Source organism: Haemorhous mexicanus, chromosome 24 (genome assembly GCF_027477595.1).
Source record: "Haemorhous mexicanus isolate bHaeMex1 chromosome 24, bHaeMex1.pri, whole genome shotgun sequence".
Classification (NCBI taxonomy): Eukaryota; Metazoa; Chordata; class Aves; order Passeriformes; family Fringillidae; genus Haemorhous; species Haemorhous mexicanus.
The window spans coordinates 1,901,186-1,923,577 of NC_082364.1; the positions used below are offsets into that span (position 1 = coordinate 1,901,186).

General features: G+C 59.2%; 5 protein-coding genes across 8 annotated transcripts; 2 read left to right on the forward strand and 3 right to left on the reverse strand.

Moving 5' to 3' along the window:
* Window positions 1-399: 399 nt before the first annotated feature.
* On the reverse strand, window positions 400-5,590 carry VSIG10L2 (V-set and immunoglobulin domain containing 10 like 2). The gene is made up of 12 exons (XM_059867028.1): window positions 5,447-5,590; window positions 5,017-5,370; window positions 3,929-4,213; window positions 3,120-3,395; window positions 2,707-2,982; window positions 2,157-2,417; window positions 1,775-2,068; window positions 1,381-1,683; window positions 1,061-1,183; window positions 952-976; window positions 708-880; window positions 400-630 (listed from the first exon to the last, which is right to left on the reverse strand). Exons 1-12 carry the CDS (start codon window positions 5,523-5,525, stop codon window positions 557-559), a joined length of 2,523 nt encoding a protein of 840 aa, XP_059723011.1. The 5' UTR covers window positions 5,526-5,590; the 3' UTR covers window positions 400-556.
* Window positions 5,591-6,434: 844 nt separating this feature from the next.
* On the reverse strand, window positions 6,435-12,120 carry DDX25 (DEAD-box helicase 25). 3 transcript variants are annotated; one of them, XR_009489322.1, is made up of 11 exons: window positions 11,995-12,120; window positions 11,290-11,425; window positions 11,113-11,205; window positions 10,892-10,994; window positions 10,180-10,294; window positions 9,654-9,831; window positions 8,774-9,011; window positions 8,392-8,554; window positions 8,077-8,265; window positions 7,320-7,805; window positions 6,435-6,917 (listed from the first exon to the last, which is right to left on the reverse strand). XR_009489322.1 is itself a non-coding variant. In XM_059867038.1 (10 exons), the coding sequence occupies exons 2-10, from the start codon at window positions 11,400-11,402 to the stop codon at window positions 6,853-6,855; spliced, it is 1,257 nt and encodes a 418-aa protein (XP_059723021.1). In that variant the 5' UTR covers window positions 11,403-11,425; window positions 11,995-12,120; the 3' UTR covers window positions 6,435-6,852. The 3 variants fall into 3 exon arrangements, 1 of the variants encoding a protein (XP_059723021.1); XR_009489323.1 differs by having other exon boundaries at window positions 7,224-7,805; XM_059867038.1 differs by lacking the exon at window positions 7,320-7,805.
* A 117-nt stretch (window positions 12,121-12,237) lies between these two features.
* Window positions 12,238-18,706, forward strand: PUS3 (pseudouridine synthase 3). The gene is made up of 5 exons (XM_059867037.1): window positions 12,238-12,287; window positions 15,376-15,809; window positions 16,859-17,409; window positions 17,730-17,920; window positions 18,298-18,706. Exons 2-5 carry the CDS (start codon window positions 15,423-15,425, stop codon window positions 18,585-18,587), a joined length of 1,419 nt encoding a protein of 472 aa, XP_059723020.1. The 5' UTR covers window positions 12,238-12,287; window positions 15,376-15,422; the 3' UTR covers window positions 18,588-18,706.
* Window positions 13,496-19,329, reverse strand: HYLS1 (HYLS1 centriolar and ciliogenesis associated). The gene is made up of 2 exons (XM_059867000.1): window positions 18,838-19,329; window positions 13,496-14,459 (listed from the first exon to the last, which is right to left on the reverse strand). The coding sequence occupies exons 1-2, from the start codon at window positions 19,327-19,329 to the stop codon at window positions 13,653-13,655; spliced, it is 1,299 nt and encodes a 432-aa protein (XP_059722983.1). The 3' UTR covers window positions 13,496-13,652.
* Window positions 19,043-22,288, forward strand: RPUSD4 (RNA pseudouridine synthase D4). 2 transcript variants are annotated; one of them, XM_059867041.1, is made up of 7 exons: window positions 19,043-19,204; window positions 20,199-20,364; window positions 20,570-20,771; window positions 20,992-21,085; window positions 21,178-21,328; window positions 21,585-21,682; window positions 21,822-22,288. In XM_059867041.1, the coding sequence occupies exons 1-7, from the start codon at window positions 19,043-19,045 to the stop codon at window positions 22,005-22,007; spliced, it is 1,059 nt and encodes a 352-aa protein (XP_059723024.1). In that variant the 3' UTR covers window positions 22,008-22,288. The 2 variants fall into 2 exon arrangements, with proteins under 2 accessions (XP_059723024.1, XP_059723025.1); XM_059867042.1 differs by lacking the exon at window positions 19,043-19,204 and adding an exon at window positions 19,268-19,786.
* The last annotated feature ends 104 nt before the right edge of the window (window positions 22,289-22,392 follow it).

The following is a 22,392-nucleotide window of genomic DNA, read 5'->3' on the forward strand; positions in this document are numbered from 1 at the left end:
ATTATTAACCAAATACAGGAGAAAATGGCCCAAGGTGCCCTTGTCTCCACACACAGCAGAAGATGAGGACTCAGGAAAGCTGGGAACTGCCTGACGCTTTCCTTGGACCCTGCTTCCCTTGGTGCTTGCACCAATGCAGGGAAAAACCATCTCCAATCACTATTTTTAACCTCCTGCGGTTTGGCCTGAAACTGGGGAGTCTGGGGGTGAAGATGAGGCCCCTTCCCACAAAAAGCTTTGTGGCTGTTTTTGTACCACAGAAACCTCAGCACAGTCCCCAGGCAGCATCCCCAGTCAGTGCCAGCCCTGGGGCTGAGAGCAGCGCTTCGGCCCTCGGGCTTTTTTCCTGCCATCGGTGAGAAACTATTTATTGTAGCCTAAATATTTATTTTAGCTCCAGCAGTAACTGCAGGCCCGGGGCTGAGCTGGAGGGGCTTTCGCCGGGTGCAGCGTTTGGAGGCAGCTGCCTCGCAGCCCGAGGCGCACAGGTGGGTGCTGCCGTCCCGTGGTGCGGGAGAGAGCAGGAGAGGGAAATCGGGAGCAAAAGCCGCAGTGGTCACGGTGTCGCTGTCACGGTGATGGTGACATTAACTGGGTCATCGGTGGTGCCTGATGTTGCCGAGAGCGGCTCTGCAAGGGGTGGAGGAGCCCCGGGTGGGCGCTGGTTCGGCGGGGCAGGTGGCTCTGCCCTCAGCCCGCCCCGGTACCTGCTGCAGTGCCCGGCGCAGACGGGTCTCCCTGTGCTGGTGCTGCTTCGGCACCCGCTGCCGTGCCGGGGGCACACGAGTCTCTCTGGGCTGGCCCTGCTCCCTCCTCCCCGCCTGCGGCTGCTTCAGCATCCTCCGCTGTGCCCACGGGCTCCTGGGCGCCAGGACCGGCCCTGCGGGGACACGGGAGGCTCGCTGGTGCCCGGGCACAGGAGCGCTGGGGCAGAGGGGTTTGGGCACTCACGTGCGGAACAGCAGGTCGTGCAGCCCTGGGGAGACAGATGGGTGTGAGGTGGGTGGGGGCAGGGGTCGGGCCGTAGCCCCCGAGGAGCCGCCGCGGCCCCGGCACTCACGTGGGAGGTTCTCCCTGTGGCGGGCGATGCAGTGCACGGCCAGCAGCGATGCTGCGGTGGCCACCAGCATCCCTGCCACCGCCGCCCCCGTCACCGCTGGGTAGGCCTCGAAGGGAGGCTCGGCTGGAAGAGAGCAGAGGGAACATGGCAGGCAGCAGGGACGAGCAGAGCGAAGAAAGGCCCGGGAAGGTGCGAGCCTGTGCCTGAAACCTGCTGACCGCTGCTCACACTCGGCTCCTCAGCTCCACCGGGATGGAAACGCTGCCCTTCTCCACTCAGCCCTCGCTCTGCCCCCACGGAGCAGCCCCTGCCCACTTCACCTGGCGTCTGCACCTCGGAGGGGTGCCCGGCCGTGCGGTGGTTGACGGCCAGGACGCGGAAAGCATAGAGCACCGCGGGGTCCAGCCCCCCCAGGCGCCGGTCGCGGGAGTGCGGCTCGATGTCGCCGGCGGCTGTTTCCCAGGGACTGGGGGTCTCTCGGAGGGGCTTCTTGGTTTGGCGCCGCTGCACCACGAAGCCGGTGAGGTTGCCGGCGCCCTGCGTCCGCCACTCCAGCCGCACCTCGGTGCGCGCCCGCGTGTACCGCAGCTTACTGATGGTGACGTTGGGCGGGGCTGGGTATCCTGCGGCGAGATGGCACCCGGCAGGAGGGGCTTGATGCCCCCAGCCCACCCTTGATACCTCCAACCCACTCTTGCCCTTCCCAGGACTCACGGTCCACGCGGAGGCGGACGGGGAGGCTGGCGGTGCCCACGGCATTGGTGGCGGTGCAGCGGTAGATCCCACTGTCCCCCGGCCACTCGGCATCCCGGACGGTGAGGTTAACCCACGCTTCTCCCTGCTCCAGCTGGTACTTGGCCAGCCCCGGTGTCACCTCCCGCTCCTTTGGGTCGTACCAAGCCACCGTGGCACGGAGATTAGCACTGCTGCCGCGTTGTCGGCACGCCAGCAGCGCCTCGCCGCCCTCCAGCACCGCCACTTCGCTCTCCGCCTGCAGCTCGGGGACCTCTACTCGGCGAGAAGGGGGGACACTATCGGCCGGGACGTGCCACCCCGCCGTGGCACGGTGGGGGCGCTGGGGACGGGTCCGGCTTACCCAGCCGTAGGCGGCACTCGGCGGCAGCGGCCCGCAGCGGGTGCGCGGCCACGCAGACGAACTCCCGGCCGCCCAGGCTGCCGTCGGTGCTCAGCACCAGCACGGCGGTGGAGGGCGTGGGGTCGCCCAGGGTCCGGCCCGCACTGTCCCGCCAGCACAGGGTGACGAGCGGCGTGCCCCCCTCCCACCGGCACCGCAGCATCACGTACTCGTCACCCTTGGTGGCCGCCGCCGCGCAGGTGGGGCTGCCAGACGGGACCCCTGTGGGACGGAGCGGTGTCGGAGTGGAGCACTGCCGCGCTGTGCCAAAGCACCCCCAAAAAGGAGACACATCCCCCCCCACCAGGGCGAGGGGGGTTCGGCAATCCCGGCCGTGCCACAGCGTCCCCGTTTTGGAGCAAGCTGGAGGTGCTGAAGGTCCCAGGAAAGGCAGCAGCACTCTGGAGTGCCCATCCATGGTTTGGCCATGGCACGGGGTCAGTGCAGCTCTGCTGTGACATCGGGGGGTCACAAAGGGGGCTGGGGGGCAGACGGGCCCACTGTCACTCACACAGGGTGGTCCCACATGCAGCCCCCAGTGGCAGCGCGGGGTGGGAGGCCAGGCAGGAGAAGGAGCTGCCGTTCCTGGTGGCTACCCCTGGCTGGATCCTGGTGGCCATGGAAAAGCTGGTCCCCATCAACCCCTCTTCCTCCTCCTCCTCCTCCTGGGGGCCCACCCAGCGCAGCCGAGCCAGGGGGAAGCCCCCCAGCCAGCGGCACCGCAGGGCCACATCGCGCTGATCATCGGAGGCCAGGGCGGAGCAGCTGGGGCTGCCGGCGGGGGGATCTGCAGGAGACCATCGGCACTGGGGGAGAGCGTGGGTTCCCCCCAGCCCCACCCTCCCTCCCACATCCTCACCAGGGAGCTGCGCTGGTCCTTCTCACCCTATGGGGACCTAGGGGCCCCCCCGCGGGGTTACTTACAGTAGACAGTGAGGACGATGGTGGCCTGGGTGCGGGTCTGCAGGTGGCTGTTCTCGGCCAGGCAGGTGTATGTGCCCGCCTGGGCACGGGCGATGGCAGTGATGACGTAGGTCTGGCCGACGTGCACCTGGGAGCCGTTGTGCAGCCAGACATAGCGGCTGGGGGGGTTGGAGGGAGCCAGGCAGCTCAGCACCACGTCCTCCCGCTCGCCCGCCGAGAAGCCCCCCTGTTCGGGGGAGAAGGGCTCCACACGGATGGCCGGCTCATCGGGGCCATCTGCGGGGACACGGGTCCCTTTAGACAGGGACAGCCCCACAGAGGGGACACAGCCCTCCCAGGGGCTTTCTCTCACTGGTGGGAAGCTGGGCAGGAAAGGCCCCTTAGAAAGGGTGCACCATGAGGGCTGTGAGCACACCATGACACACAGTGGTCACAGATGCATCGTGGTGGCAGCACACACGCTGGCCATGGTGGCTAGAGAGGCATTATGCCGGTGGGGTGTATGATGGCCATGAATCCATCAAAGCAACAAGAAGCCATACTGTGGCGGCCACAGAGACAGTGGCGGCCACAGAGGCATCACGGAGGCAGGATACATGATGTCCATGGATGTTCCATGATAGCTATGGACATACCATGGTGGCAGGGTGCTCAGTGGCCATGGATAAACCATGCAGCATTGTGGTGGCCACAGACATGCCATGGATGGCCCCAGACCTGAAGATGCCGTGGATGGCATCAGCCCTGAAGATGTCCCCCCAGCTGGTGGCTGAGGGCCCCCTGAGGTGTGTGGTGCCCAGGGCACTCACAGACGATGTCCAGGTAGACGGGGTCGCTGGTGCGGTTGTTGACCTCGTTGCGCACGGTGCAGATGTACCAGCCCGTGTGGCTGCGGTTGGCAGGTGTCAGCTGCAGCTCTGCCCTGGAGCCCCCCAGCCCTGCAGAGGTCACTGAGGGACCCCCACGGGGCTCCTGGTGCTGCCAGGAGAAGCTCAGCGGCTCCGTCCCCTCCCGCACGGTGCATGTCAGGGCCACCGGCGCCCCCTCCGCTGCCGCCGCCGCCGTTGGCCGCACGAAGGGCTTGGAGACAGGCACTGGGGGCACCGAGTGTGAGCGGCCCCCCAGACACCAGAACGTCCCAGGGGCCACCCATGCCCCCCTATGCCCCCCACGTACCCCACCCAGATAGATTGTTTGGCCAGTGAAGTGCCATAGCAGCCAGTGGCTAGTGAGGACACCTGCAGGCTAGTGAGGGGTGCCCTGGCTGTGGGCACGGGTACTAGCTGGGGGAGCTACTGGGACCAGTTTGGGGTGGCGGGATGCTTGGGTAGCCAGGGCAAGGAAATGAGGGTGGCTGAGTGGGCTGCCCTGGTGGCTCGTAGGGGGCTACACTGGTTGGAGGCAAGGGAGGTTTGCTGGCTGATGGTGTTCTGTGCTGGCTAGTGGAGTTGGCTAGTGGAGCTCTGTCTGGGTTGGCTGATGGGTGCTGTGCTGGCTTGTGTTGAGCTACCTTGGCTGATGGGATGCTATATTGGCTAGCGGTGTGTTATGTTGGCTATAAGGATGCTTTGCTGGGTAGTAGCAGACTACACTGGCAAGTAGGGTACTCCACTAACTAGTGGGGTGCCTGGTTGGTGAATGGGGTACTACAGGTGCTAGTGAACCACCATGTTGGCTCTTGGGACTCTGCATTGGCTAGTGGGGCACTTTGCTGGCTTGTGCTACGCTTTATTGACTTGTGGAGCCCTTTGTTGGCTAGGGAGGTGTTTTGTTGGCCAGTGGATGGTTCTGTTGGCTACTGGGCAAGGGGCTGGGCTTGACCACGATCTAGGAGAGCGTGATGCTGGCTGCTGCTGGCCAGCAGGTCCCCCCAGGTTGGCCACAGCCAGGGACTTACCCAGGACACGCAGAAGGATGGCGGCATAGCCCACACGGAGCCGGCCCCGCTCTGGGAAGAGCCCCTGGCAGAGGAAGCGGCCCTGGGCGGCCACGCGCAGCTCCCGCAGCTCCAGCGTCCCGTTGCGCAGCGTCACCCGGCCCAGCATCCCCGTGCCGGGGGCCATGGCCACCTCCCTGCCCGAGCCCACGGCCACCGCCCGCGGGAGCCCCTCTCCCTGTGGCGTGAAGCTCCAGAAGACCACGGCCGGCGGGGCTGCGGCCGCCGGCCCACAGCTCAGCTCCACTGCCCGGCCTCGCACGCCCGTCGCCCGCCATTCCTCGTAGGCCGCCTCGCCGGCTGCCAGCGGCTGCCCTGCCCCGGGGCAGAGTGGCCGTCAGGCCTCTGCTCGCCCCCCACCCGGGACACGCGGGGACAGGTCGGTGCTCACCCCCTGCCAGCGCCGGCAGCAGCACCAGGATCCAGGGCCCCCTCCAAGGCGGCGGCGGCGGTGCCCGGCCACGCTCCATGGCGCCATGTCCAGCACCAGCACGCCGAAGCAGGGCTGCGCTCTCCAGCACGACCTGCTCTCCGGTTACCCCCAGGTAATTAAGCCCAGCCCTGATTAACTGTTAATTATTTATCAACCTGCCAGCACAGGGGGAACCCGACGCCACTGCCGCCTGGGCCCCTGCAATCTCAGGGCTGAGGAGCGGTGCACTTGCTGTGGGAATGGCAGCATCCATGCATTCCCCCCATGTGGGAATTTAATCCCTGAGTGTTCCCTCCTCCACACAGTATTTTTTTGGCTAAAGGAGGGGAAAATAAACTGCCACTCCCCTGTGATCAAAGCTGGGGGGTTTGGAGCTGGGGAAGCCAGGCAAGGAGCAAGGTTTGATATTTCATCTCCCACTGTCTGCAACGCCCCAGACCATCAAACATTCATAGGGGCGGCTGTGCCGTAACGCAATGCCAAGGGGCTGGAGCAAGCCAGGGGGGATTTGGGGGTGCACATGGTGAGGGGGATCAGGGAACACCCAGCAAAGCCTGGAAAACTACCTTCCATCTCCTATCTCCCCTCTGATCCTTTAATTAGAATTACCAAAATCACACTGTTAATACTAAATGCGTGTACTCTCCCCAAGGAGGCTTGAAATGCCCCAAAGGGTTACAGCTGGCAGCAAGGAACTGCAGAGCCAGGGCCAGGCCCCCTCCTGCTACCACCAGGTCCTGCTTCCACCTCTGGCTGCACTCTCATCACGTTTTGGTCACTTTCTGTGCCCGTTCAGGTCAGGTTTGGATAGAAATCTGGATGAGGACAGCAGAGTGCAGTAGCCAACCCAATAAATGACACCATTGTCCACACTGACCTAATCGAACCTCACCTGCAGGGGTTGATGTATTTCAGAATTTTGGTAAAGAAGGAGCTACCCTGGTGATTACAAACAATTTCATTTATTAAAGATTAACAAAGGCACAAACACAGTCTAGTCCCTGAGTCCAACTTCTGTCCTCACACTGCTGGGACCCTGAACATTTGGGTTTCAGACTCCTGGGGTCCAACCTCTCTCCCTCACCGATGGGATCCTGAACACTTGGATTTCGGAACCCCCGGGGGTCCAACCTCTCTCCTGCACTGCCGGGACCCTGAACACTCGGATTTTGCCCCGGGATCTGGGATGGCAGCAGTGGATTCCTGCTGCCATCTAGCGACACAAGGTTCGCTCCAGCCTCTCCTCAGGCAACACAACAAAACTCAACAGCTTCAGGATACAAGAGAACCGGGAAGTCTTCCCCTGTAACTTTTCCTCCTGTTTAGAACTGCAACTTAGATTTGGGAGAACGAATCCCTGCTCCTCACTCAGCTGCAAGCTTCTCCAGCTCGTCCATGTCGTATGGATCCAGCTGCTTGATCGTGGTCTCTGTAGGAAGGAAAGAGCAATTGTTGGGATGTGAGTGCAGGGCTCGCTCCCCTCCTGCACGCTGCCCGTGACACCTGAGTGCCCCACGCCAGCTGGGAAGCTCCTGGAGTGCTCACTGCAGCACTTCTCTCTTCGGGGAAATCAGCTGGGAGGAAGTGCAGGAGAAATGGGGTCAGCAGGGAAATCAGCTGGGACAAAGCAGGAGGGGAAGTGGATCAGGGCAGCAGGCAGCAAGCACCAGGAGCAGCCCCACAGCAGCAGCATGCAGAGCTCAGCCTCTGATGTACCCCCGCTCCCTGTTCCCACCTCCACAGCCATGCAGGACAGGGAGGGTCTGTACCCTCCAACTGCAACATCACAACATGAAAAGCACAAGTCAGATCGCTGGGGGTTCATCCTCACACTGGCTCCTTCTGCCCATGGCTGTGGTTGGGCTCATCCACATGCCAGTTGTTCCAGCTGCTCATTGCTTCTACTCCATGGCAACAATCTTTGCCAGAATGTTTGGCTCGTGTCTTCTCTGCCTGGTGTCTGCCTCAGGCTCACTCCAGGTTCCAAGGACAGGTGGACATTTGACGGAACCAAGAGGGCTGAGTGGCTCTGAGGCTGGAGATGTGGAAGGGACAGTTTCCTGCCCATCAGAAGGCTTCTATAACCTTCTTTCCTCTAAAAATCACAGGGAAAACAGGCACTGGGATTCAAAAAACCATCAGTGCAGCTCTGCCATCTGGCAAATCACATGAAAATCCTCTTGATGTTAGGAAGTGACAATCAATTTCCACTCAGGAAAGATTTCCACAGCTGCCACCTCCTCTCCCACAGCCAGGGCTGAGCTGGGGCACCAGGTCCCCTGGGACAAGCCCTTGCAAGGAAAGGCAGAAAAAATGCCTGAAAGAGGGAAAAAAAGGTGCTGAAGCATCCTGGGTACCAGAAACATCCCTTACAAGCTGCACACAACCTCCAGGGCTGCTTCTTGGGAAATTTGCCAGCTGGGGAGCAAAAATCACCCTAAAAGCTGTATCTGTCACCCGTTCCCAGTGAGATGAGCCCTGGGCAGGGGAGCAGCCCAACAAGGACTATTTGCCAACAGGAAATGAGTTGCAGGGGATCACAGTTCCAGCCCTGCCTGTGGGAGCAGAGGATCCATGTGGATACTCACGGAAATACTCCTCAATCTTGTGCACGAGCCGCACGGTCTCCCTCTGCACCACGCTGAAGGCGATGCCGCGGTGCCCGAAGCGTCCCGCCCTCCCAATGCGGTGCAGGTAGGTCTCAAAATCTGGCTCGCCGTCCTGATCCACGGGGAGGCCAAAGTTCACCACCGTGGTGACCTGCTGCACATCAATGCCTGGAACAGAGGGAAAAGATCCTCTTGGGATACCTTGTCCCACAGGATCTGCTGCTCAAGCCCACGTGGAAGAACAGGCCTGGTGCATTTCAGGCCATCAGAGGGGCACGGGGGTTGCCAGGATACCTCTGGCACAGACGTTGGTGGCGATGAGGACCTTCTCCTTGCCCTCACGGAAGCGCTGGATGACGCTGGCCCGCTGCACCACCGTCAGCTCTGCTGTCAGGATGGCCACTTGGTGCCCGTCCCGGCTCATCTTCCCCGACAGCCAGTCTGCCAGCCTCCGGGTCTGCACACACGGGGAGAGGCTGAGGCCAACAGTTCCCTCTTCAGAGTCTCCTGCCCCTTTTGAGGGAACTCATGGCAGTTTTCAACACTCCCTTGGGGTCTGCTCCCTTGTTTTGGGGGTCTTGGGAGGAGCCACTGTGCCCACACTGTAAAATGACTCCTTCCTGCTATTCCCAACAGGAGAGGGGCAGTGCACGGCTCTCCCAGGCAGGCCCCTTACCTGGCAGAAGATCATGACCTGACCAATGGTGAAGCTGCCATAGAGGTTGCAGAGGGCCTTGTACTGCTCATCTGAGCTCTGGCACACCATGAAGTACTGCCTGATGTTGCTCAGGGTGAGCTCCTCCTCACGCAGCTTGATCACGATGGGGTCGGGGATGATCCGCTCCGCAAAGGCCCGCACTGGCTCCTTGTAAGTGGCTGAAAACAGCAGCACTTGGCAGCTCTTGGGAAGAGCCCTGGGGCAGGGAAAAAGCTCTATCAGCCCCGGAGAGCAGCTGCTGCTGTCCAGGAGAAGGACAGAAACCCTAATTTAAACTGATTTTGTCTTGCCTTCAATGGAAAGGGAAGCGAAGATGGCTGACAAGAAAGATGGAGAGGGACTTTTTACAAGAGTCTATAGTGACAGGAAAAGGGGGGAATGGCTTCACACTGAAAGAAAACAGGTTTAGATGTCAGGAGGAAGTTCTTCCCTGTGAGGATGGTGATGCCCTGGCATAGGTTGTCCAGAGCAGCTGTGGCTGCCCCATCCCTGGAAGTGTTCAAGGCCAAGCTGGATGGAGCTCTGAGCAACCTGGTCTAATAGAAGGTGTCCCTGCCAATGGGAAAGGGTGGGAACAAGATGTGCTTTAAGGTCCCTTCCAATTGAGGCCATTCTATGGTTCTGTGAGTCAATCACAGAACAGCTCAAAGGAAAGCTAAATAAGGTGAAGTGTCTTCCTGTGTGTCCAGTGCACGCAGTTGTACAGAAAGACAGACCTGTGGACAAGCCTCTTTGGCACCATGGGCACACTCTCACAGCCCTTTGGTGAGATTCCTTTAAAGCTACAGAAGAGAAGGGAAAGCAGGGAATCAGGACAGCTGCTCTCAGCAATCCTCACCTGTGGATGCGGATGCTCTGACAGGAGAGGCCCTGCGTGTCGATCATGATGTCAGCCTCATCCAGCACGAACAAGGAGATCTTTGTCAGGTCCAGGATGCGTTGTTTGAAGCACCAGTCCAGCGTGGTGCCCGGTGTTCCGATGATGATCTGCTCCTCCAGCACCGTGCCCTTCAAAACTGCAAGGGGGCAAAAGGCATTTGGCTGCCTCCAGGCAGGGAGCTCTCTGCTGCTCTGTGTTTTCCCTTGGCTTGCTCAGACTCTGGCTGCTCAGCAATGCCTTCAAGGGGTCATCATGACACTTCCCTACAGCCTTGGGGCATGGGAACCACCTCCATATGGGAAAAGGGAGTCTGCAAGCAGCCAGCGATGATGGAAAAGCCTCCACAGCAGGAGAGGGGGACAAAACTACATTATTGCCCTTCATGTCTGGGCAGTCCCTGGTAGCTCCAGGCTCTAAGAGAGGATCCCTGTGCTCCCTCCCTGTTTCTGCAGCAGTGCTGGGAGCTGTGCTGGGCTGGACTCACCTCGGTTTCCCCGGACAGCGTAGTTCACCTTGATGTCAGTGCAGAACTTCCCAATGGTGCGCACCACCTGCCCGATCTGCAGAGCCAGCTCGTAGGTGGGAGCCAGGCAGAGGCACTGCAGGAGAGCAGAGGAAGGAGCTGTCAGGATGGGGCACAGGGGTAGAGGAGCTCAGGAGCATCCCACAGCACTGAGGCACAGGGGATGGGGCAGCATGGCACGGCTGGAGGTTCAGGAGCTGGGCTGTGTTCCCAGCTCTAACCAAGGGGGCAGAAAGAAGCTGCTGCTGCTCTTTTTGAGGAGGAAATGAGTCTCTCAGAAGCGTGGTGCAGCTTGTTCCTGTGCCCTAGTTCAGCCACACTGTCCACACATACAAAAGGAGATCTTACATGGCTGGAAACAGCTGGCAAAGCTGGTTCTGCACCCAGAGGGGGGACTGGGAGTATCTGACCACCAGAAACCAGAAGTGTCTGCAGCTGCTCCTCAAAACCTATATTCCAGGGAAACTGAATCCTGGATTGATCCACTCTGGCAATCCTGAGGTGGGCACCGTGCTTTTGGTCCTACCTGCCATTGGGTCCTGGTGGTTTATCATCCCACTCCAGCGGGTAAAGTCACACAGGAACCGAGACAAAGCCCAGAGCTCTGTCCCTGGCAGTGTCCTGGGTGCTTGGGCCAACCCCAGCTGCAGCAGCTCTCCCTGTCCTGCATTACCTGTGGATATTTCTCGCTGGCACTGGCTCTGCTCAACATGGCCAAGACAAAAGCTGCTGTTTTCCCTGTCCCTGACTGGCTCTGGGCAATCAGATTTTGGGGCCTGCAAGGCAAAAGCAGCTTAGTGCAAAGCAGGGGTCGGGGCATTCCTGCTTGGCACCAGAGCGCTGGGGTGCCGCGAGGAGCAGGGGCTCAGCCGCCTCCGCCGTGTTCCTACTCACGGGTATGCCAGCATCAGTGGCAGAGCCTGCTCCTGGATTTTGGATGGTCTGTTGAAGCCCATCATATAAACCCCCTGCAAGAGCTCCTTCTTCCTGTGGAAACAAAGCATCCAAGGGCCCACGTGAAGGAGGCTGGCGTGACGGAGCATGGTGGGGCCGGGGGCTGTGGCAACTCACAGGGGCAGCTCCTCGAAGGTCTTGATGGAAAAGAGTGGGGAGCTGGGGTCTCGCTGCAGGATCTCCACGTGCTGCTGGGACTCCACCAGGGACGTGTGGATCAACTTGTTCATCAGTGACAGCTCTGCCAGTGGCACTGAGAAAGACAGTAACTCCGTAAATAAGACAAATGGAATCACAGAGTCATTAGGGTTGGGAGGGATCTCTGGAAATCATCCAGTCCAAACCCCCTGCCAAGGCAGGGTCGACTGGAGCAGGTGACACAGGAACGTGTTCCTGTAGGTCTGGAATGTCTCTAAGGAGGGAGAATCCAGGACCTCCCTGGGTAACCTGTCCCAGTGCTCTGCCACTTTCCATGTCAAGAAGTTCTTCCTAATGCTAAGGTGGAACTTCTTGTGTTTTAGTTTACAACAAAGGGCTTGTAATGAGAATCCTCTTCTGTCCCCAGAGGATTTCTTATTGTTCTGTGGGTTCATTGGAAACACTGCAGGCAACATCCATGATTCCAGATTTACTATCACCATATTCATAAATGAGCATCTAAATACACTGCACTGAGCCCTTCCCTCCTCTTGATTAAACACCCTGTTGATTAAATTACGGCTAAATGCCGTGGGCCGCCCCTCCCTAGGGACCCCGCGGGGGTCGGTCCGCGCTCGGCGGGGCTCGGACGCGGCTGGCGCCGAGATCCCCTCCGGGACCCACCTCTCTCCTCGTCCTCCGGCTCGGGCCGGAGCGCGGGCGGCGCGGCGGGCGCGGGGAGCAGGCCGAGCCCGCGGGCCGTGCCCCGGCCGGGCCGCTCGGGCCAGCGCAGCCCGGGGCAGCGGGAGGCCGAGCGGCGCGGCGCGGCGCCGTGCCACGGGCAGCCCGGGCCGGGGCCGCCGCCCGCCGGGCCGAGCCCGCGGAGCCCGCGCTCCGCCCCCGCCATGGAGCCGTCCCACAGTGCCGGCAGCGCCGGATGGGGCGGGAACATCCGGCACCGGCGGCGGCGGGAGCGGGTACGGCCCGGGGAGCCCGGGGCAGCCGCGCGGAGCGCAGAGCCCGCGCTTGGGTGGGCGTCCTTGGGGTGCTGGGCACCGGCACCTCGTGGGGCGGGAGGGTCCCCTGCTGCACACAGGGACTCCGCAGGGTGCCGGCACTCGTCCCTGTAAGGTGTAGGGGGCTCCTGGGGCACAGAGCTTGTCGCACAGGGTGCTGGGAAGCTCTACGGAGTTGGGGACAGGGACCATGGAGGAGGGAGAGTCCACTGCTGGAGACAGGGACCCCGCAGGGTTTGGGGGCTGTGTCCCCCTCCCCGTAGGATGCCGAATCCTGGGACACCAAGAGGGAAGGAGGTGTCCCCAGGATGATGGAGATGCAGGGATCCCATGGAGGTTTGGGGGGTCCCTGGGGTGTTGGGGAACAGGGACCCCATAGGGCAGCGAGGGTCCCCAGCTGCACAGACGGATCCTACATGGTGCCAGCACTGGTCCCCATAAGGTTTTGGGTCTCTCTGGGGAATAGAGACTGCCCTATAGTAGTCATGGTGGGGTGCCTGGGGAGTTGGATGATGGGGACCCTCTAGAGCAGAAAGGGTCCCCTGCTGCAGTCAGGGCCCTCACAGGCTCTGAGAGGGGAGGGAAGGGGCCCTTAGGTGCTAAAGGAATAGGGAGGCTGTAGGGGTGGGGTGCTGTCCTCCTAAGAGTTTGGGGAGCGTTTCAAGTGTTCTGGGGCACAAAGACTCCTTCACAGATGGATGAGGATCCACAGGGTGCTGGAGAGTCAGAGACCTCCAACCTGGAAGGTCCCCCCGAGATGCCAGAACCCCTTCACAGTGGGGTGACAGCCAGGTCCTCAAGCTTCTTTGTCCCCCATCACCTCCCAGGGAGGCTCATGGCAGGCCTGGGCACAGAATTCCAGGCTGTAGCTGTCACATGCTTCCCATCATCACACTCCCTTTTCCAGACATCCTACTGACCTTTCGGGGACCCTTTCCTGCACCAGAACTGCCACCTTTTCAGTCCATTCCCATATCTTGGAAAAAAATTAACACTAGGAATAGTAATAACACTACTAGTAGTGCTAATAATACCTTGCTTCCATCCTAAAGCTCCTTTATTTTAAAGATGAGGTAAAATAAGGCAAAGGCAGCAAAGTTAGGTGATGCAGAGATAAGTCTGGAATAATGGATGTTGCCTGTAGTGTTTCTAATGAACCAACAGAACAATTAGGAATCTTTGCAAATGCTTTATTGAGAAAGATACTGCCAAGGCATTGCAAAGAAAACCTCCTCCACACCAAAACTTAAGATGCTTGAAGTGCACCAGAGGGATTTTCCAGATTACGGAGGATGTTGAGGAGCAGAAGGCAGCGGGGCTGTGGCTCTAGGAGGTGGTGTTCCGGCGGGGCATGTTGCAGTGGGCCAGGTCCCAGCGCACGCCGAAGCGCAGGGAGTCGCGCTTCTTTGTCGTGGGCACCTCGTACGTGTTGGGGACGAGGTGCTTCTGCGCCCGGCGCGGCAGCCCCGACTGCAGCATCTGCGTCCGCATGGCCCAGCGCAAGCCCTGGTGTGAATCCTGCCCGGGAAAGCGGAATCTTTCCCAGTCTTGCCTATATGCATTAAGTCTGGCCACTGGGTCAGTTCTCTTCACTCTCTCAGCCCGTGGAGCAATGTAAGCGGGCACTGTGGGCGATCGCCCACGTGGCACGGGGCGCTCGGATACAGTGTCGCTCCCAAAATCCCCCTGGAGAGAGCAGGGCCTGTCCTCAAGGAACCAGTCATCATCCTCATCATAGTGCAGGAAGTCTTCCAAGGTGCCGCTGGTGGTCTCTGCTTCCCCTTCGGAGATGGTGCCATCCCTGTAAGTCCTGGAATGCCCCAGGTTCCATGGATAGGTGTTCATATCTGACTTGATGCTTGGTGACTCATCGGAGACCTCCACCCTTCCATCAGGTCTGTGCCTCAGCACCTTCCTCTTCATCACCAACCTCCTGGTTTCCCTCTGATCCATGGGAAGGGCTGGCTGTGTGCCAGAAATGATGGATGAGTCAGCATAAAGATCATCCTGGAAAGACGATGGCACGTTGCTGCATCTCTGCCAGGAGCTCTGTGGGCTCAGATCAGCTGCCAGCTGCTCCTTGCGCTCTGCTCTTAGCACCTTCTCCATGGTTCCCACCAAACTGGGTGGATTCTGCAGAAAAAGAAACGAGGATTAATTTTTTGTAGTACATTCAGGTTGGCTAAAGATGTCAAAGGGGTTCTGATGCTCAATGCTCGAGTTTTTGGGTTCAAGGGTATTGATTTAGGTTAGGGGTGTCCTCAGCGCACTGTTAAATCTCCTGCTGCCAGCAGAAGGCTCTTCCCTACAGTAATACAAACACAACCCCTAAATTTCTTCTAGAAAACTACACTAAAATTAATTATGTGATAAATTAAGTACTCATGGAAAAACAGAGGGCAGATTCCATGCACTGGGTGAGAGATTAATGGTCTTTGCTTGTACCTCTGCTTCTAAACCCACAATATTTAGTCATAATTTAATCAAGAGACATCCAAGAGGTTGTTTTACTTCAGAGGAAGGAAGGGCTCAGTGCAGTGTGTTTAGATGCTCATTTATGAGTCTGGTGATAGTAAACCTCCAGCCCTGTGACAAAAAGGGATCCAGACACAGATTCCACTCTCAGCACAGGTTTAGGATCTCTTTAAGGCAATTTGAAAAGCCGCAAGTGTTGCTGGTGCTGCTGGGAACAGTGGGAGCAGATGGCGGGACAGGATGAGTGGCAGCCGTCAGCAGCGGGGATGCAGGTGTGAAAGTGACAAGGGCTCCATGACGGCTCGCCGGGAACGTGCTGCTGCTGACGGAGCAGATCCCATCAGCTGGGGGAAGAGGAGTGTTTGAAGAGCCCAGAAAAAGAGATTTGAGTGAAATGAAGCTGCCCAAGCTATGCACCAGTGGCCCTGCCCTGCCTGTGCTCCCCTGTGAACACCAAGGAGCTTAGACAATAAAGACTGACTCTGTTGGTAACAGTTATTTTGCAGAACAAGCCTAGAGATCTAATAAAAACCACATAAAAATGCAAATCCACCATTTTTTTCTTTCCCTGCAGACCCCAAGGATCCATCAGCAACAAACTGACACTCCAAGGTGGTGGCTATGGCTGAGGAGATCACGGCTACTGACCATGAGCAGCTCCTGAGGAGGGTGCAGGAGCTGGAAGTGGAGGTGAAGCGGCTGCAGGAGAAGCTCCAGGAGGACAAGGAGGGTGCTGGGAGGAGAGAGGCTGCTCCAGCCTCTGGGAAAGCCAGGAAACGCCAACAACGGCCCTTTGATTTTGGTGCCCACAGCCGCAGACACGTGGCACTGCGCATCGCCTACCTGGGCTGGGGCTACCAGGGCTTTGCCAGCCAGGAGAACACCCCCAACACCATCGAGGAGAAGCTCTTTGACGCCCTGAAGAAGACACGGCTGGTGGACGACAGACAGACATCCAACTACCACCGCTGTGGGCGCACGGACAAGGGCGTCAGTGCCTTTGGGCAGGTCAGCATCTCCGTGGGGGTTCCTGTCAGTTTTCCTTGGGGGGGATGGAGTTCTGATGGGATTACTGCTTGGATTTGTTCTTTAAAAGCTATCAGCTCTTAACCCTGGAAGTGAACCTAGCAATGAATTCCTGCATGTGCAATGATGATTTCAGACCTTTGAAGCCTTTTTAGTGCCATTTCCCCCCCATATTACTTGTTTTCCAGGGTCCTGTTTTAAGAGGATGAAATGTGTTTTAGGCTGCAGATTCCCCAATAGCTTGGTGATGCCCTGCCCTCGACAGGGCCCTCTCAGCTGATTTAACTTGCCAGCCCTATAAAAACCCAGGATCTCGGGGAACCGGCTCACTTCCTGCAGCATCAGGCAGCTGAATTCCTGCACAGAAGGGTCTGAGGGGAGCTGCAGCCAGCGGAAGGGAGCGTGGGAGTGGGAGCTGGAGGGAGGGAAGCAAGCTGGCCTGCTTGGTGGGCATGGAGCCATCAGGCTTGCTGAGACATTGGGGAGAGAGCAACCTTGGTGGCTTCACCATAGGGCTGGTTCTCCTTTCTTCCCTCCTAGCACAGAAAGCAAAGCTGGCGTAGGTTTAACTTCAAATGGCTGCTCTGCTCTCCTTCACAGGATGAGCTACATGTAATCAGGGCATTTGGTGCCTTCTCTTGCACCACTTCAGCACACGGCACCTACGGTGGGAATGAACTTGTTCCCACACCAGGCTTCCCAGCCATCCAGGCTGTTACTGCCTTCAAGTCATCACCTCTAGCTTGAGAAAAAAAAGCACATTACAACCCCGCGACTAAAGATTAAGCTGTTCCGAGACTGTGCTACGTAGGCAGCCTGCAACTTTCCCTGTTTTATTAATGGAATCCATGGCATCTGCTCGGGTCCTCAGAGGCACTCACAGCTCTGCCATGGCAGGATTGCCTGACTGAAGCCACCTTCATCTGTAGGAGATCCTAGATTTATTTCCCAGAGGTGTGGGAAGACTTGACTCCACATGCTGCTGCGCCCATCCATCCGCACTCTAATCCTGGCTTTCCTCATTTCTGCAGGTGATCTCCCTGGATCTCCGCTCCAGCCTGCCAGAGGGGCAGCAGCTTAACTGCCACGAGGGTGAGGGGCAGCAGGAGGAGCTCCGCTACACCCACATCCTTAACAGGGTGCTGCCACCCGACATCCGGGTGCTGGCCTGGGCCCCCGTGGGGCCAGAGTTCAGCGCCCGCTTCAGCTGCCTGAGCCGCACCTACCGGTACTTCTTCCCCTGCGCCCAGCTGGACGTGGCCCTCATGGACACCGCGGCCCAGCGCTACGTGGGCACCCACGACTTCCGCAACCTCTGCAAGATGGACGTGGCCAACGGGGTGCTCAACTTCCAGAGGACGATCCTCAGCGCCAGAGTGACGTGGGTGGACAGGGGAGGAGAAGCCAGGCCACGGGATCCCTTCCGGCTGTGCCAGTTCGAGGTGACAGGACAGGCATTCCTGTACCACCAAGTCCGTTGCATGATGGCCGTGCTGTTCCTCATTGGCCAGGGCATGGAGAGCCCGGATGTCATTGATGAGCTGCTGAACGTGGAGAAGAACCCTCGGAAACCACAGTACAGGTAGGGATTGGTCTGGAAAACCCAATGGGCTGCTCTTCAGAGCAACAGCTGTGCCTGGAGTGCTGCTGGCAAGACATGCCAGCACATGAAGCAGTCTCACACATGGAAACAGACTGCCAGTGGCCTCACTGGAACGTATCCACAAGGATCTCTGTTTTCTTTCTCTTGAGTGAAGTTTTGATAGCTGTAGTCCTTGGTATTTGGTGAAAATTAAGTTACTTTTTACTCAGAAAGGAAGTTCCATGGAGGTTAGGGCTGGTTTTGGCAGATCCATTGTTCTTGAGCCTTTTTGTGGTCCCTCCTCCTGTCCTTGTCCCCAGCATGGCGGTCGAGTTCCCCCTGGTCCTGTACGACTGTGAGTTCCCAGACCTGCAGTGGCTCTATGACCAAGAGGTGCAGGGCTTCAACGTGACACACTTGCAGCAGCTCTGGGCCAGCCATGCCATCAAAACCCACGTGCTCCGGGACATGTTGGCAGGGCTGGATGCTGCTCCCGTGGCCACCAGAAAAGGTAAAGGGAGTATGGGGGGAATAACTTGGAATGCACGCTGACAGACAGCAGGGTTAGATGGGATATTGGGAAGAAATTCTTCCCAGGGAGGATGGGGAAGCCCTGGAACAGGGTGCCCAGAGAAGCTGTGGCTGCCTGTGGATCCCTGGCAGTGTTGAAAGCCAGGCTGGACAGAGCTTGGAGCAGCCTGGGATAGAGAAGGGTGTCCCTGACCGTGGCAGGGGGTGGAATGAGATAAGCTTTAAGGTCCATTCCAACACAACCATTATGGGATTCTGGGAATTACAGAGGATTATCTGCTTAAAAAAAAAAAAAAAAAAAAAAAAGAAAGAAAAAAGGACGGGATAATTAAATGTTGTTTTTCCATGATGTCACAGGTCCAGAGAGCAGCCTGGTGCCCTGGAGTGAGCTGCAGCCCCCAATCCACAGCCAGATCAGCGGCTTCATGGAAGGGGTCCAAGCCCGCACCTACAAGCCCCTGCTGGCCCGGCCCCGATGCGAGGGGCTGGAGGCCCGGATCGAGCACTTCGTGCGGAGGGGCCGCATCGAGCCGCCCCAGGGGCCGGGACTGCCGGGGGACTGGGCCGGGGAGTCCCCTGAGGGCAAGCGGGGCAGCAGCGGAGCCCCCGAGCAGCTGCCCAAGAGGATCTGTATGGACCCCGAGTGACGGGGCACCTCGGCATGGGAGCAGCAGACACTTCACCCTTTTTTTAAATAACTGTAATCGGAAAAAAAAAAAAAAAGCGCTTTTTCAGTGCTATTTTTTATAAATCTCAAGAAAACCGGCGTAGCAGTGTTGTGTTCTGGTTTGGTGGCAATGGGAGGGGGCTCAGCGCCCCCAGCGCAGTGAGGCGGCGCTGAGGGGATGGCCGAGGCTATACGGGCTGGGGTCCCCCACCCCGCTCTCTCCCCGGTACCTCCGGCCGGGCCCGGCCGCGCCGCTCCCACTCCTCCGTTGTCAGCTGCAACTGCCGCCGAGGTTTAAACACCCCCGCGCGCCGCCATTGGCCAGCGCTGCTGTCGCTCATCAGGCGGCACCTTCCCATTGGGCAGGCCCTCCGCGGTGCTGCACTCGCGGCGCCGCCATTGGCCGGCTGAGGGACGTGGAGAAGGAGGTAGAAGATGGCGGCGGGCGGCGGCGGCGCGGCGAGGCGCTGTTGGCGGAGCGGCGTGGGGCTGGCCCGGGCGGTGCGTGGTGTCTGTGGGACCGGACGGGCGACGGCGGCTCTGCGGGCGGAGGAGCTGGCGGAGCGGCTGCGGAAGAGCGAGGAGCAACAGCGAGAGGTGAGCGGAGTGCGGGCTGCTGGGCCTGGGGTCTCCAGACTACAACTCCCGGCGTGCACAGCGCGGGCGGGTACGGGGAGCGAAACTCGCGGGTGAGGGATCGGGAGGGACGGGAGAATACTCATCCAGTTCCACCCGCTGCCAGGGGCAGGGACACCCTCCCCTAGGCCGGGGTGCTCCCAGCTCCTTCCAAACCTGGCCTTGGGCACTCCCAAGGGTGGGGCAGTGCTCTGGGCAACTTGTGTCAGGGCCTCACTACCTTCACAGGGAACATTTCTTCCCAGTATTCCCTCTAATTCCGTGTTTTGTCGGTGTGAAGCTATTCTCTCTTATCCTGTCACTCCAGGCCCTTGTCCTCAGTCCCTGTCCAGCTCTCCAGGAGAGCTCAGAGCCCCTTCAGGCCCTGCAAAGGGCTCTGAGCTCTCCTGGAGCCTTCTCCTCTCCAGATAAACACCCCCAGCTCTCCCAGCCTGGATCCAGAGCAGAGGGACTCCAGATCTTGGAGCATCTCCGTGGCCTCCTCTGGGCTCCAGCAGCTCCAGCTCCTTCCTGTGCTGGGAGCCCCGAGCTGGAGCTCTGCAGGTGGGGTCTCACCTGGGGGGCAGCGGGGCAGAATCCCCCCTGCCCTGCTGCCCAGGCTGGGGATCAGCCCAGCACAGGGGGGTTCTGGGCCAGGGCCTGTCCAGCTCTCCCCCACCTGCACCCCAAGTGCTTCTCCCAGAGCTGCTCTCCATCCCTTCATGCCCAGCCTGCATTGATCTTGGGGCTTGCCCTGACCCAGGTGCAGCACCTGCCCTTGGCCTTGTTGACCCTCATGAGATTCCCCAAGGTCACTGACTGAGCTTGTCCCAATCCCTCTGGATCCCAGGCTGTCCCTCAGTCATGGAGCAGGAGCACAGGGAAGGCGAGCACATTCCTGCAGGTGCCAGTGCAGATTTGTGTGTGAGCCAAGAGCTGTTTAAATCCCACCCTTGGTGTCTCCTTCTTTCCTCAGATCCCCAAGGACCCGACACGGCGATGGCTCCGGGAACTTGCTGCAATGAGCCAGCAGCTCCAGCAGGTTCACCCCAACGTCCTGGCCAAGATCCTTAAGCAGAGAACTCTATACCAGAATGAGGAGATCGTGGTGATAGACAAACCTTATGGGCTCCCTGTGCATGGTGAGGGCGAGTGGGGAATGGAAATGGCTCCGTGGTGCTTGTGGGATCCTCTGTCTCTGCCCTTCCTGTTCTGGGGTTCCCTTCCCAGGGAGGGTTCCAGAGGCTTGGGCACTGTCAGATCTTGACCTTCCTTGGCATTTTGGGGTGATTTAGGGTGCACGGGGAGTACGAGAGATGAGACTCCTTGCTGCCCTGGGTCACACAGGTGGCCCCGGCATCAAGAACTGCATCGCTGATGTGCTGCCCATTTTGGCCAAGATGCTGGAGAACATGAAAGCTGAGCCCCTCCACCTCTGCCACCGGTTGGACAAGGAGACCACGGGTGTGATGGTGCTGGCACGGAGCAAGGAGGCAGCAGAGAAGATTCGTCTGCTCTTCAAAACCCGTCAGGTGGAGAAGATCTATTGGTAGGAAAGGCTTGAGTGAAGATGGGGGCTGTGAAAGGCCTTTAAAAAAGGGTGAGGGGACAACCCCTGGGGTCTGGGGGCTTTGTGGAAGTAGGGGGGGTGTTGTTTATCTTCCCACTTCAGCACCATTTTATGGGACTGGGTCGTGGGAAAGGGGCTGAGGGGAGGGTTCCCCTCCTGTGAGAGCACCACCCCACAGACCTCTGCTTTCCCTTTCTAGGGCAATTGTCCTGGGGGACCCGGACCCTGTTGAGGGCGTTGTGGAGATCCCCATTGTGGAAAAGGAGGTGCAGAGCCACCAGTCCCACTACAAAGTGAGTCCTGTGTTCCCTTGGCTGCCATTCTGGCCAGGCAGCCCCAGCATCCCCTCCTGTCTCCCCCAACTCCCCCTCTCACCACCCTTCAGATGACGCTGGCTCCCAACTACCGCCTGTGTCCGGAGGATGGCAGGGTGGTGAAAGCCCGCGGGAAGCGGCACGCCGAGCGCGCAGTGACGCGCTACCGCCGGCTGGCCGCTGCCTCCGCCTGCTCGCTGCTGGAGCTCCAGCCCATCACTGGTGAGTGAGGCCTGTCCCAGGGCTGGATCTGCTCTCTGTGCAGCATGCAGCAGCTCTGGAAGGGGGAACCTGTCATTAGACAAGACTTTGTCCCGTTTTTGGGACAAAGCTCTGGGAATGAGCCCTGCTGGGGTGATGCTTTGCTGCTGAAGTGTTTGCTGGCTGCCAGCAATTTCGGCATGGCTTTGTCCAGCACTGAGGGTGAGGCCTGGCCCAGCTGGATGTCAGCTTTCTCTTCTTCCCCTTTTCCCCTCAGGGGTGAAGCACCAGATCCGGGTTCACCTGGCCTATGGCTTGGGATGCCCCATCCTCGGGGATCACAAATACTCACACTGGAGCAAACTGGCGCCCCAGGTAAGGCAGGTCTTGCACTGGGGAGCAGCTGGAGCTGGATATGGCCCCTTGTGTCCCCCAGCTGCTCGTGGGCTGGGGATTTCAAGTCCCAGCTGAAAAGCTGCAGTTTTGAAGGGAACATTTTCTGTCCTTGCTGCAGAAGCTTCCTGAGCTCACCCTGAGGAGGCTGAAGCTGGAGCAGAGCAAGGCTCGGCACCTGCCCCTGCACCTGCACGCCCACCGGCTCTGCCTGCCCCTGGGCCAGCCCTTAGACTTTGTCTGCAAGCTGCCCCTCTTCTTCCAAAAAACTCTGAGGAAGCTAGAGCTGGACATCCCTAAGGACTGACAAGGCAGGACTGGAATGGTGCCATGTATCTCCAGATCTCCAGCACGTGGCAGCAGCTGTGCCCACCTAGGAGCCAGTGGTGGGGTGAAGCCTGCAGTCTTTGTCTGGTGCTGATGTTGCTGGATTCAGAGTGGGTGCCTACATGTGCTTCTGGCCCAGGAAAGCAGCTGGACACAATGAGGAGCCTCTAGTAGAGACGAACAAGGCTGTGTGAAAATTGGGCTTTGCCTGATTTGTGTTTTAAACTTGTGTCTGGGCAATAAAAGTTCGAGTTCCCTTGAGGGAAGGTGGTGTGTGTCTCTGTGCTCTGGCCGCGTGGGACTCAGTCCCTGTGTAGGTTTGAGCAGACCTGGTTGCAGCCCCTTCCAGATTGTGGAACTGTCAC